The sequence below is a fragment of the Athene noctua genome, chromosome 11 (assembly GCF_965140245.1).
Source record: "Athene noctua chromosome 11, bAthNoc1.hap1.1, whole genome shotgun sequence".
Lineage (NCBI taxonomy): Eukaryota > Metazoa > Chordata > Aves > Strigiformes > Strigidae > Athene > Athene noctua.
In genome coordinates this window covers 10,814,291-10,827,370 of record NC_134047.1, presented here as the reverse complement: position 1 = coordinate 10,827,370, position 13,080 = coordinate 10,814,291, and the positions used below count along the sequence as shown (strand labels likewise).

Below are 13,080 nucleotides of genomic sequence, written 5' to 3'. Positions count from 1 at the left end.
GGTTAGGTTTCTTTGATGAATGACTTTGTTATGTCCTTCACATTGGTACTTTGCCATCTCTGATCTGAACTTTGCACAGTTAAAGGTGCCAGACAGTTCTTAGACCTCCTGGGTCTGAGAGAACAGATTTCTTACTACAATTAATTGGAACTCGTGGTAACTCCAAATTTTCTTTTGTGTTTGTTTTCTTCTAATTATGGTAATGCATAGCTGTGTCAGTAACATGCTCAATGTTATGAGTCATACAGTGATACAGCGCGTAGCACAGTGACTTTGTTCTGACTGAACAGCAGCAAGCAGAATGAAATACTCATGTTTTGGTTAGTGGACTGAACAACTATCACAGTGTTAACATCAGGCACTATATGGTATCAGTCTGAAACTGCTTTCAGCCCACTCCAAATTTTTTGGACCAAGCTGCTTAGGGTGGCTTACGAAACTTCCATGACTAGTTCTCTTTGATACTCAGATTCCTTCTGTGATCCTCTTTGAAGGGGAAGGGAAAAAGCTTTATATGTGAAGCAAAGTTTGTGCTTTTTCAATTGAAGAGAAGTACCTATTGTTCTATACCATCCCTCCTCCCCATATCCTTGGATTTGCCTCATCAATCAGTTTACAGTAGTGCAGTGAGTGAACCCGTTACAGGCTGGCCCAAGATGGACAATAGATTGACTTGTTGTAGTGACTTGCATATTTTTGTAATCCTTCTTTCATTAGGACTAGGAGTTGGATTTTTGGAAGACATTGAGCCAGCCTAAACTAAAAAAAAAAAAATTGGATGTTCTTGTTTGTTATTTTTGAGCAATAATTTTGTGCTGCTAGGAGTTAAGCAGCAACCTTAGCTGGTCCTTCATCTGCTCTACTGCTTGTTCTCAGGGACACGACAGTGATCAGCCACTCGCCTAACCCTAGCTATGATACTTCGCTGGAAGCTCGCATTCAGAAGGAGGAGGAGGAGATCCTGCTTGCCAACAGGAGGTGTCTCGACATGGAGGGAAGGTAAAATCCAGTTTGGTCCTATCTGGCTTCTTTAAGACAGGCATTTTAAGTTAATTGTCTGGGTAGACGCCTCAGAACCAGAAATTCTTGTGTCTTCAGCAATAGCAGTGATGTAGGATGCCAGACGCTCATTTGGCCAAGGGAGTAACTACATAGCAATCCAAAACCTGTCTTGATACTGAGGGCTAATGCAAAAAAGTCTTGTTTTGGATTTTTTGCATCTTCTCTCTTCAGGGCATCTTCATCAGACCCCAGACTCCAGCCACCTCTTAACAGTCTCACAGAACTGTATTCCTTGTGGTTAGGTCCAGTGCAGACTCCCCAAAGTGTGTTAATCCTCTTCTTTCTGTCAGTCTCATGTCCTGGCCATACCTCTCAGCTTTGTCTCAAAGCCCCTTCCATGGCTGTTGAGAGCAGCTTCCAGTAGCCAGAGGTGGGTGGGTAACTCAATGCCATTCTCTTGTGAGTGTATACAGGAAGTTTCATGCATGTTCTGCTCTGGTTGGCCAGGGAGCAGCCAGTATTCAGGGCAGTAAGGTCACAGGCATCCTCTTTCTGCCTCCCCAAATGCCTAAGGGAGTCGTAGTCACAGCCATGGGAGCACTGAAGCCTCAATGCAAGGAGACAGGACTACAAGTATGTTGTTCTTCTTTGTACTTCTCAAAAAGGATTAAGACTCTGCATGCTCAGATCATTGAGAAGGATGCCATGATCAAAGTCCTGCAGCAGCGCTCCCGGAAGGAGCCTGGTAAGACAGACCAGCTCTCCTCAATGAGACCTGCCAAGTCGCTGATGTCCATTTCGAATGCTGGCTCAGGCTTGCTGTCCCACTCGTCAACACTGAGCAGCACCCCCATCCTGGAGGAGAAGAGGGAGGACAAGAGCTGGAAAGGCAGCCTAGGTAATTTTTAAATAACAGTGCCAATCCAGGTATGTGAGTCACTGCTTAGAGGGGAGGCAGGAGCAGCAGAAGGAAGGTGTATTGGACAGACAGATCAGCTGGCCTAGCATGCAGTAAAGCTGACTGCAAGCAAGATGGGCCACATTTGGAACAACTGCTTGTTTTAATCATTTTTGGGAAATAGTGACTTCTGATATCCAGTCTCTGTCATTAAAATATGTAAGTCTTTATTCCCAAGTTGGTACCTGACTTTAGGGATATTTGAGATACAATTTTCAGAATTCCCAAACACTTGCTTGCAGCTGGGTTGTTACAGCTGTCTGAAGGTGTAAAGTCTCCTCAAATAGGAGCAGAGATACAAATCAGGATTGCTATCCCATAGTGTTGTGCCTGCACTAACATGACTCCTGTCTGGAATGGCTCAACACCATTGTTCAGAGAAAATTACTTGTAACAAAGCAAATCTTAGATGATTTCCTTTTTTTCCTGGGGGGCAAGTTAATCCCAAAGGCCCTCCCTATGAGACTAAAGGACCCTGAAATTAAATGAGAATCTGTTGCAGCCGATTTCATAGTGTGCAGATTTACCCTGCAGGGCCACTGCTTAGGGACAGTTAAGGTGTTATGTGTATCTCTGCATGCAGCAACATGAGGATATTGCTGTTCTTCAGGTACTTCAGCACCCAGTGGTGAAAGGTGCTATAGAAAGGTAAATTAGTACTGTCTGCTGTAGCATGGAGCACTTTTCAGGTCCTAGAGCAAGTACCACAAAGGGGCGCAGAACTTATACCAGTTAGTTTTCTGAGACTGTAAAATTTCCTTCCCTTTTTCCACAAAGGTGTTCTGCTGGGAACAGAATATCGCTCCGAATCCATTCCCTCCACCCCCTCTCCTGTCCTTCCTTCCACACCGTTGCTGTCAGCCCACTCGAAAACAGGCAGCAGAGACTGCAGCACCCAGACTGACCGGGGGAATGAACAGAGCAAAGCTGCACCTTCCACTGCAGCTCCCACACCAGGACGACTCCCCAGTACCAGCCTGACCTACAGTGCAGACAAAACAGGTAACAAAGCTCAGCTGCTCCCCCAGAGCGGCCCCTGCCACTGACCTGCCATCAGTTCTCTGTGGGACAGGCCCTGCCATTCTTTTTTACATTCAGGAAAATGGGGTTTAGTTTTGTGAGGACAGATGGGTTTCAGAGGCAAGCTTGATAATGTTCTGAGAGGTCTCAAATGCTCTGAAGGAAAAAAAAAAGCCTTAGGAGAGATAGCATAAGCATGGACACACTGCGTAGAGAGGTACAGTGAGATTTAAGAATTGAAGCAGGTATATGCAAATCCCAGGATAGTCTCTGAGTCAGTGTCTACTCTGAAGTAAATTGCAAGTAGCATGTGGGGTTTAAACAGTGGATGAAAATGGGCTGTAGAAACTGGCCATTGCATTTTAGAGGGTATTCAAAGCAAAGTGGACTCAGATAAGGGGGAGGAAGAACGAAAGGTAACTATCATGATAAAGCTTGTTACTATACTGTCCCAGTCGCAGGACTGATTTCAGTGTTGGCAGTTGACAGTGACTGTCACAGAAGCTGAATTTGCTTCCCACAGAGCTCCGAGCTGGCAAGAGCTGCTCATTTTCCAGCCCACTCTGCCAAATCAATGCAGATTACACAACCTTGCCTCTTCTACTTACACACACATTACAATTATGTTGTTCTTTATGGAAGAGTGAATTTGGCTGGTCTGCTGTGCTTCTTGCCGTGTCGTGCTGTGCTATTTAATGGGTATCGAGGGAGACGGGGGAACAGGTTTTGTGGTGAAAGTCTACACTGACTACATTGGTTTAAATGCAGTCACTCCAGTTTTATATGCCATCATGTATCAGTGGGAGAAACCCAAAGGGAATTTGATAAAATATCTACATACATGAAGAACTTAATTTTTTAAAATTAAATAAGGAGTTGCTAGCTGTCTTTTGGCCAGTGGTAGAAGATGACTTTTAAAATGTTAACGTCATTTTTCCAACCTCACTGAAGTTACAGCTTTGATTGTCTATCTCTTGTTTTTCCTCATCATGTAGATGGGCCACTCTTCCACTCCAGCACTCTTGAAAGAAAAGCCCCTGTTCAGACCATGGGGCAGGACCTCCCAGATGGAGAGATGGTAGAATACCTCATCTGAAAGGCTCCAGGATCTGAGCTGGGATACAGTAGCAAGGAATTTTTAAAAGACATTTTTATTGGGAAAAAATTGTAGTACTTGAGTAATAAAAGAACACTCAGCTGTTTGCTCTTGTATATTATGTCTCAAAAGAATGGACAGGTTAATTTATAATTTGTTCTAAATTATAAAAACCCCATAACAATTGTTCTTTGAAGGTTTTCCCCTTTATTTTTAAAATACTGGATCTGGTAATATCTGGAGGAAAAACAAGAACTTAGGTGCACTACATCTGATATTTCATTTCAGTATTTTTAAAGTCTCTTAAACAGAAGTACCTACTCTCACAACTGTTGGTTAAATGTCTAGCTTGAACACAGTAAGGTGAGCATAAGGGCCTTAAATGATCAGAACCAGGGGGTTAGTTGTGAGCATCACTTAATGGTTTTAGAATACAGGTGTTCTGAGAAAGTTTTGTAAATTTGAGCTGTGATCAAGGGAGATCTCTCTTTACACTTTCTCTTTACACTCAGTGTAAGAACCCAGAATAGGTATTTCACATTCATAGGCTGGAAAGATTTCAATTTTCAGTGTAGTAACATACTTTTTTTTTTTTGCTTCCCAAATTGTGTTACTTCTTTATTAAAAAAAACAAACTCTGATGATTAATGTTACATTTCACATTTTTAGTTTCATTGAAAAATTTGCCACGCTTTTATACTTAAGTACTTTTTCAATAATTTATACAGTGGATAGTAAATAATATATTGCATTCATGTTTTACGTAAATTAAAAAATGAGTTTACTGGCTCAGTCCTGATGTGTTAGATCAGATTTCTGCCATTGTAATTCATTGGCTTTAGTGGAACTACTCCAAATTTACCATACTGCAAGTGGCAAGCCCTGTTGCTTTTCAGTGTTAGCAACTTAATCTACTGCATCTGTGGAGATCTTTCTCCATAGCAGATTTTTCTATATTTCAAATGCCCTTCTACTTTGTATGTCCCTTCTTCTTGGAGATACTAGATTCTTTTTCATATAGCAAAGCGTCAGAGGTAGAGCTTTAAAGAGAAGCTCTGTGTAAAACAGTTTCAGATGGTAAATTCTCGTCTTCCAAAATATTTTTCTTCCTTCATCTAACTGGAGAGATCAGCTTAAAGAAAGTTCCAGAGGCATTATGGAAGAAAGTTACACATTTAAGTCATCAGGTTCGCTTTCAGATTTTTGGGAACTAGCACAGATGCAGCAATGCATTGGTTGCAGCTGCGATAAGGAGATATTAAGACCAGTAGAAGTAAATGAGTATTTTTTATTACTGTCTTTGCATTTTATTAAAACACTTCAATATTAATTTCTGTTAAAAATTACTTTTTTTTTTACTTGAATTTTAAAATATTTAATTAGCCAGTGGTCACATGCTGGGGACCTGGATAGTCTGAGCTTTCTGTGCACCATTAGAGTAGCCAGATTTCATTTCAGATCATTTTACCCTAGAAATAAAGAAAATTGGCAATTAATCATCCAACAGTTAGTGAATGTCCTCGATTCCTACGTAGTTGACACTACTGATATGGTGTCCAATTGAAAAGGCCTTACCAGATCAACAGATAGAACATGAATTTCACAATGGATGGTTGGGAGGTGCCTTTTGTCTGCTGCATGGGTATCTTAGCATAGCCTAAAGATCAGCTGTGAGTTGGATTCTGTTGTCTTCTAGTGATAATCACTTAAAAAACAAGGAAATCACTTCCCATCACTTCTAGCAAATCGCTGCTTGTTCGTGTTCTACAGGCTATATTCCTAGACCCACGGAAGTTAGAGATGGCAGAATGCATATGAACTAAGTCTAAATAGCCTGGCTTTACCAGTGACTGCTCTAACAGGCAGCACAAACTCCCTTCCATCACCACTACTTAAAGACACTTCAGAGCTGCACTTTCAGGCTTTGACTATCTCTGCCATATGGGACAATGTCTTTCTGGACAGTGAGGTAGACCTTCCCTACATGTATTCCAATAATCTGTCTGAATTAGTTCCTCACCCTTTTCTAGACAAACTGTTCACAGACTCTTTGTTCTCATCCCTGAGAATGTCTTACATTTATTTCTCTTGGCTTAATTCCATCCCATTATATGAAGTAATTCCCACTCTGGATGATTTGAAGTGATTTCTCTTCCTCCTTCACAGTTGTTGGAAATGCAGAAGAAGCTTTTCTCATTAGCTCAAGGTGTCCATCCTTCTGCCATTTCAGCATAATTTTCTAAACTGTATTTTGTGGTTTGGGTTTAGAATGAACAGTAAGGCAGATCACATGCCATTGAGTGTCCGTATGAGAAAGGGGGAGAGATGTCTGAGTGCTTTTCTGTTCTTTTAAAGTCAGGAAAAATTATATTCCATCTTTATAAGTACTTCTCAGCAGCAGGAAAGAAGTTTTGCAACTGTAAGGCTCTAGATAAACAGTTCCAGCTTGCTTGATTCACATTAATTCTAAAATGTCTAGGAAAATTTAGATCCTTTACAGGTAAAATCTGTTTTGGAAAACTGATTTTCCCCAATCAATATTGGCTGTTCAGCTGGACTAGGTAAAAATATTTTGTTTATTCTCCCTGCAGCTCATTGTTTTCAAACTGAATGCCACTGTAATCTGGTTTTACAAAGAAAAAAAAGACATAACAGCTTTCTGTGAATAAAATACAGATTTTGGGCAGCAAGTATTTCCTCCAAAAATGGAAACCAGGCAGTCGCTGACAGTCCGAACCATCAGGATTGCAGGAGCCTTAGCAGTACTATGCCCATGGGAAGTAAATCTGGAAGAAGACGGTGCAGCTTTACATTGCTTAGGTCAGTTTCTTTGCCCTATTTTGTAGTTTTGATTTCTTCCAAAAGCAAAACCCCCAAAACTTTGGACATGGAAGTCTGAGGTCATTTTCCTGTGCTGACAAACTAGGAGCCATCAGGAATGTATTCTTTCCCTCGAGCTCCCTCAGAGCCATCCTGATGTGAATGTAAAAGAGCTGCTTGCTTTGAAGAAAATGTGTACTGTAGTCTTCAGTCTCTCTGTACAGATTTTTATTTTGTTTTTAAACAGAAACTGCTTTAAGGAGACAAAACTGCACACCTAGTTCCTCTTCCTTCTGTAGAGCTTATTTCTAGTAGAAAGTGAATTTTAACACAATGATTGCAATGACCTTCTTTGCAAACCAAAATTTTAGACTAAGAGTTTTTCTTAAACTCGGGTATTAGGAGCAGAATTGTAGCTTTTATGAAGAAAGCCACATATTCTTCTTTGTAGAGCAAAACAAGAAAATCAAGTTTAGTTATTTTTACTCTTTCCTTTCACTGCTTACAGAATGGCCAAACTCACAAGTCCTTCCCTTGGGCAGTTCCTTTGGGATTTGACAGCTCAGCAAACTGCCTGAGATCTAGAGGCTTTTGTTGCCATCTGGCCCGATGTCATCATTAACTTCAAATAGCTCCTACCTGGCAACTCTTGGGGGTCTAGAGTAGCAATTTTCTGTCTGTGGTCTGAGGACTCATGGGGATCTGTGAGTTGCTCCTCAGGAGTCTGCAAAGGGTGGCTGAGGTCAGCAAGTACTGTCAGGGGGCTGAAATTCTTTATGTGTGGTCTCTGCCTCTGTTGGTGAGTTTGTAGAGTGAGAGGCTGAAAACTGGCATTAGCTTTGCTTCGTTTTTGAGGCTGCCTGAGTGAGGGGACTGGCAGAGTTTTAGGCCAGAACCATTTCCAAGGACACCTCCTGTTCCAGGAGCCCACACCGATGACCAGCAGCGTGTGAGACACGTAACAACTGCATCCCATGAGCCACAGCACCGGTACAGTGAATCCCGACAACCGTGGCCAGACAATGTGCTTTTTCCATTGCTGATGATGTGGTGACAATATAAACTCGGTTCAGTGAGGGCAAACAAAACCCTGGGGGTAATTTGCCTTTCTCTCCCACCCTGCGAGGGCTGGCACAGGTTAGCCGGGGATTCACTGTGCTTCTTTACGCCATGGGCTGATGGTTTTGCTCCATGCCAGGAGTGAGGGGCTTTGGGAGGGGGGTCTCTTTTCATGTATTTGTATAGGAACTCTTTTTTAAAAGCTAGCATTTTTATGTCTAGGAAGTAAAAAGACATTGTAAAATGTAATTGTACTGTATTTATGAAGAAAATACATTTCTTTTCAAAAAGATCTTATTCTAAGTTGGTTTTAAGAGTCTGACTTCCAACAACATCATCTCTTAGGCTTTCAGAAACATTGAAACCCATCTGGTTTGCACTGTGCTGTCCAACTATACCATTAGGGCTGTGCTAAACAATAGAGATTTAAGAAAGCGATCATCTGCCCTCCTAACGAGCAGAACCTGTGCTGGTGTGAGTTCTGAAGTATTTGAACACTTGCTTGTGTTCAGCTTGGGATTTGCTCAGGATCAGCAATGGAGATGCTGAAATAACTGGGGAGCAGTCTGGAGCAATGTAGCTTCCAAGCCTCACCTCCAGGGAGAGCTGGGAAAGAGCTGCCCTTTTGCCCTGACTGCGGAGCAGGTTCAGCCCGAGAGGCAGCGCTCAGGACTCCTGTCCTGTCATTTATGTCTCTTCCATTTGTAGAGGAGGAGCTTGGGGGTGCAAATGCTTCATCCCAGTTTCCCTTTCAGCAGGGCCGTGGTCTAAAAGGCGAGAAATGAGTGACTGGTTAGCTGCTTCTCTTTAGGATCCAAAATGCTGAAGCATAAATGAAAATACTAAAAGTTCGCCATTTCACAACCTTAGAAAATGTGTCAAGAGAATGATCTTTCGTATTTAGATCTATATTGAAGTGAATTGTGGATAATTTTTTCCTCTTTGTTTAAACCATCAAATTTATTTTGTAATTTGTGACTGAGCTGTTTTGTAATTCAGCTGTTGAAACAGCCCTAAAGCCTTTGAAGATTATGGCAGCTTTAATTCTAGGAAAAAACAAAAGAGTAAGTGTAAATATGCACTAAGAGATCTTGTAAATGTCTATTGTTATGTTTGTAGTTAGCTATAAAAATATTTTGTGTGTTTTTAAAGAATGGATCCTGTGTTTTCAATTTTTTTCCACTGATTTGCTGGTTTTGCAGTATATTTTCTTAGTATGAAAACCTTATTGATTATAAAACAAAACCAATCTTCACCTTCTCTAGTCCTCGCTGCTGCTTGACCTTTGTCTTTAAGTTTTCTTTCAACTCCTAATTGGAGTTTACAGGATAAAATAATTGTCACTCCAGTCTCTTCCCTTCAGCATCACTTTTTATTTTTTCCTCTGACTGGTCCTGCAGCTGCACACAACTCTGCACGCTTTCACACCTTTTTAATAATCAGATAAACAACACTTGCTTGCCGTAACTTTGAGTTGTTGAGCTGACTGAGTCATCTCTCCTTGGATGGCTAGACTGCTTTTCAGATGTCAAAGGGTAACAGCATGTGAGCAACCTGCAGGCATGTGAGTATTTTCTACATCAGTCTTCAATAGACTTGATGTGCTTTTTGCTCATATATTTCTTGTGTGTTTTTTGCCTCAAATTTATCGTTCCTCTCATCGTGCTGTTGGAGGGAAGGAGCAGGGATTACTGGGAAGCTGGGTGAAAGTGGGCAGCCTCGATGCATTTTCACTGTTGAGTTTTGAATTTGATCTTAACATAGTTGTTGCCCCCGTGGGTTGCCAGTGCTGTAATAAATACCAGCCTGACAAATCTGGGGGCCGGTGGTCAGTTTAGCACATACAGCCCCTATGCTTTCAGGCCATTTGATGTTGTTTCTATAAATCTCTCTGGCATGCCAGAGTAGAAACAAAAAGACCAAAAAAGACCCTGGCCAGACAAAAATAAACAGCTACAGAAGCCTGTTAATAGCTGCCTTATTTAACAAAACAACTGCGGTCCATCTGCAGATGGGTGTGAGGGGAGTCTTTGGACGTTTCACAATGCCCCTGGTAGCACGACGGGCTGGTCAGCGGCTTTGGGAGAGGAGGCTGGAGTGAAGCACGCGCTGAAGGCCCCACTGTGGCTCCGTGGGGAGCAGCGAGAACCTGCGCAGGGGTGACTCAGGTTTTCGTGTCCTCTTGCCTTTCTGGGGAGCGTGTTGACTGGCCCCCTTGGACATAACCCTCTACGGGGGGCTGCCCCTTCCGCCTGGCTGGACATGGCACCAGCCCCCATGGTGCTGGGCGCGGTTGTTGGACACGGGCATGGTAAAGACATCTCCAGTCCCATCGCCTGCTAAACGGCGTGCCAAGATTTGGAGCTTAAAAGGGGAGAAAAAGTTTAAAAGGTTGTCTTGGGTTTGGGTTTTTTTCCTCTCAATTGGCTCAGCCTTTAAACAAAAAAGCCTATCTGCTCCAAATCCTTACTAAGCGCAACTTCGGTACCAGTCAGTTGTTTCCCCAACAGTCCCGCTGCTCCCAGGGGTGCTGGAAGGGAGTCAGAAGCTGATGCAGCTCACTGTGTCTACAACACAGTCCCAAGGGTTGCACTACCAGTTGCGTTATTTTATTTATTGTAAAGCATTGCCTATCATTGCTTTTATATACCTACAAAAAAAGCAAAATTCCATAATAATTCAGGACCTCTCTAGAGACAGCTCTCTGTCTCCCTGTCCAGCTCCCCAAGACAAACAAAATTTGAGCTTTTTATATATTCTGGAACATTTTTTTTGAATTTTGTAAGAAAGAGCAATAGACTGGCATTGCAAAGGTGCCTTTAAAGTGACATGTACATATAGTAACACATTTGACTGAGATAATCTTCACTTTGTATTTTGGAGGTAAACTTCAGAGGAAAATTTCCATTGATCCCTTGCCAAGAGGAGTACTAACATTTTTAAGATAAGGCCTTTACATATATATTATGCATACACACACACACACATGTAAATACATACAGTATATGAAAACTGGTAATTTTGAGAACCTCATTGTACAAGGTGAAATTTTCTTTTCATCCCTAGTTGATTTTTTACACATAAATGGTCAGTTTTGGAACTTCATGATTCCTCTACCCTTCTGGTTTTGGTTGCTGCATTTTAGAACTAAAAAATTCTAAGAAAGAGACCCTCACACCTACAGCATTTCATTTCCTTATTTCAGTATTTTGGGGGTGTTTTGGTTGTTTTTCCCTCACTGATGGGCCAAAGCACAAGAGGACAGGACAGGGATTTGCCTCCTGCTGAAGGGGCAGGTGGGGTTGTGGCTGTTCATACACTGAGGATGACCTGGGCTTCATCCTCACAGAGCTGCAGTGCCCAGAGCAGGATGCTTAGCAGAGCACAGCCTTTTTCCTCATTAGGTTTAAGTGTTAACAGGGCTCACCTAGGCTGCTTTTTGCTCTGCTTCAGGGCTCATGCAGCATCACTGCAAGCACCCAGCACAGACTGGGGGTGAACTACTTCCATTTGTTTCTCATTTTGGAAGGCATAGCATTCAGATCACGAGAGCCAGCATCATTTTTTATTAAATTCCCAATTCTGGAGGTTGTCAGGAAGAAGCCGTGCACTGGGGCTGCCTGGGGCTGAATCAGAGCCCTGCCAGCCGGCAGAGATGCTACATGGCAGCAACCCCAAAGGGACCTAGCCCTTTCTTCACCTACAAACACCGCCAGCTTTTTTGTTTCCCTTGTTTGAAAGGGCTTGGGTTTTCTGTGACCACCCCACAGGGACAGGCTGTTGGGGAGAGGAACACTTCTGCCTATTTCTCTGCTTGCAAAAGCTCCCAGTGTTACTCCCAGTAGCTCTTGAGCTGCATTTCTGCTCACTGCCCAGCAACTCCAGCCCAGACCCCAGCCCCAGCGCTGTCTGCAGCAAAAGGAAGAAAGAACCACAAGCATTTTCTTCCTGGAGCCAACCAGCATCAAAAGGGCAACCTCTGGCGAGGGCTGTGTGACCACTGCATCTGGCATCCCGCGTACTCCAGGAATGTATCCCTTCAGCCGTCCTGCTCTGGGAGAGCCTGTGGAAACGTGGTAGGTCGGTTGATGGGCTTTCTCTGGCTAAATTTTCATCACCATTCAACTCATTCTCATCCCTTTGCCTTCCCCACACAAAGCTGAGAGCAGTCTGGGCCCTTTTATCATCCTCAAGAACTTTCCTAGAGGGAAATTTTTACCCTTTTGATTCAGGTCTGTGATTAAATCCCAAGTTGATGAAAAGACCCCAGTGCTGAGCAAGGGTGAGGGAGCTGGTGTTTGAGCATCTCTGCTGCTTTCCAACCTGCACCAACACATTTGGGGGCCAGTGGAGGCTGCCAGGTATCCTTCTGGAAGATTAATTAGACAGTGAAACTTCCCCTCAGAAGTCATGTACAGTGCAGAGGATTATGGTTTGCACAGGCTTTATTTTTTTAAATGCTGAAGAGTTCTGGAAACGTCACTTCTTGAGGCAGTTTCTGCTCCACTGCATGTCCCATCTCCCCAGCCAGGCAAGACCCATGCCGGGACAGCAGAGAGGGCACCAGAGGCTTAGAAAAAGAGAAAACAGAAGGATTGGGAATTGCTTAATTAGAAACAGCTTTCTCCTTTAATGTTCTGCAATTACTTTGAGGTCAGTAGAATTATTAGTAGTATTAATCACTGAATTTCCAGAGAACTAAAGTTAATAGTACCATAATTGGGGCATACCATACAGCAGTAATTGCTAAGTGCCAGCAGGCAGCTAATTAAGTCTTCCAGCCCTTCTCTCTGGGCAGATCTTATTTCTTCTAAACCCGCATCATGGATAACTCAGCTGCACAGGGTTAAAAGTTGGGGTAAGTGCACCAGCAATCGCAGATCAGCATGGCTGAGGCTTTTGAGGATTTTGCCCACATTGCCAACTGTGCTGATCACATCTCAGGGCACTTCAGGTGGCTTCAGCGTGCGTCGCAAGGTGGGCAAGGAAAGGTGCTTTCTGCCTGAGGTCCTCCAGCTACAGCCGGGCCAAGGTGCTGATGTTTTGGTCTTGAACAGGCTGGGAGAAAGCCTTTCTGTCCAGATTTGTTGCTTAATGTTTGCTATTGCTCTACCTGCAGAGAGTA

The 13,080-nt window shown here is 43.0% G+C and overlaps 1 protein-coding gene across 2 annotated transcripts in view; it reads left to right on the top strand.

Moving 5' to 3' along the window:
* AMOT (angiomotin) overlaps nt 1-9,112 on the top strand; it is a 65,162-nt gene extending 56,050 nt beyond the window's left edge. For both annotated transcript variants that reach the window (XM_074914990.1, XM_074914989.1), the window contains exons 10-13: nt 877-999; nt 1,668-1,900; nt 2,738-2,962; nt 3,976-9,112. In XM_074914990.1, coding sequence (XP_074771091.1) covers nt 877-999; nt 1,668-1,900; nt 2,738-2,962; nt 3,976-4,076 — 682 coding nt within the window. In that variant the 3' untranslated portion in view covers nt 4,077-9,112. The remainder of the gene's footprint in view (nt 1-876; nt 1,000-1,667; nt 1,901-2,737; nt 2,963-3,975) is intronic.
* The last annotated feature ends 3,968 nt before the right edge of the window (nt 9,113-13,080 follow it).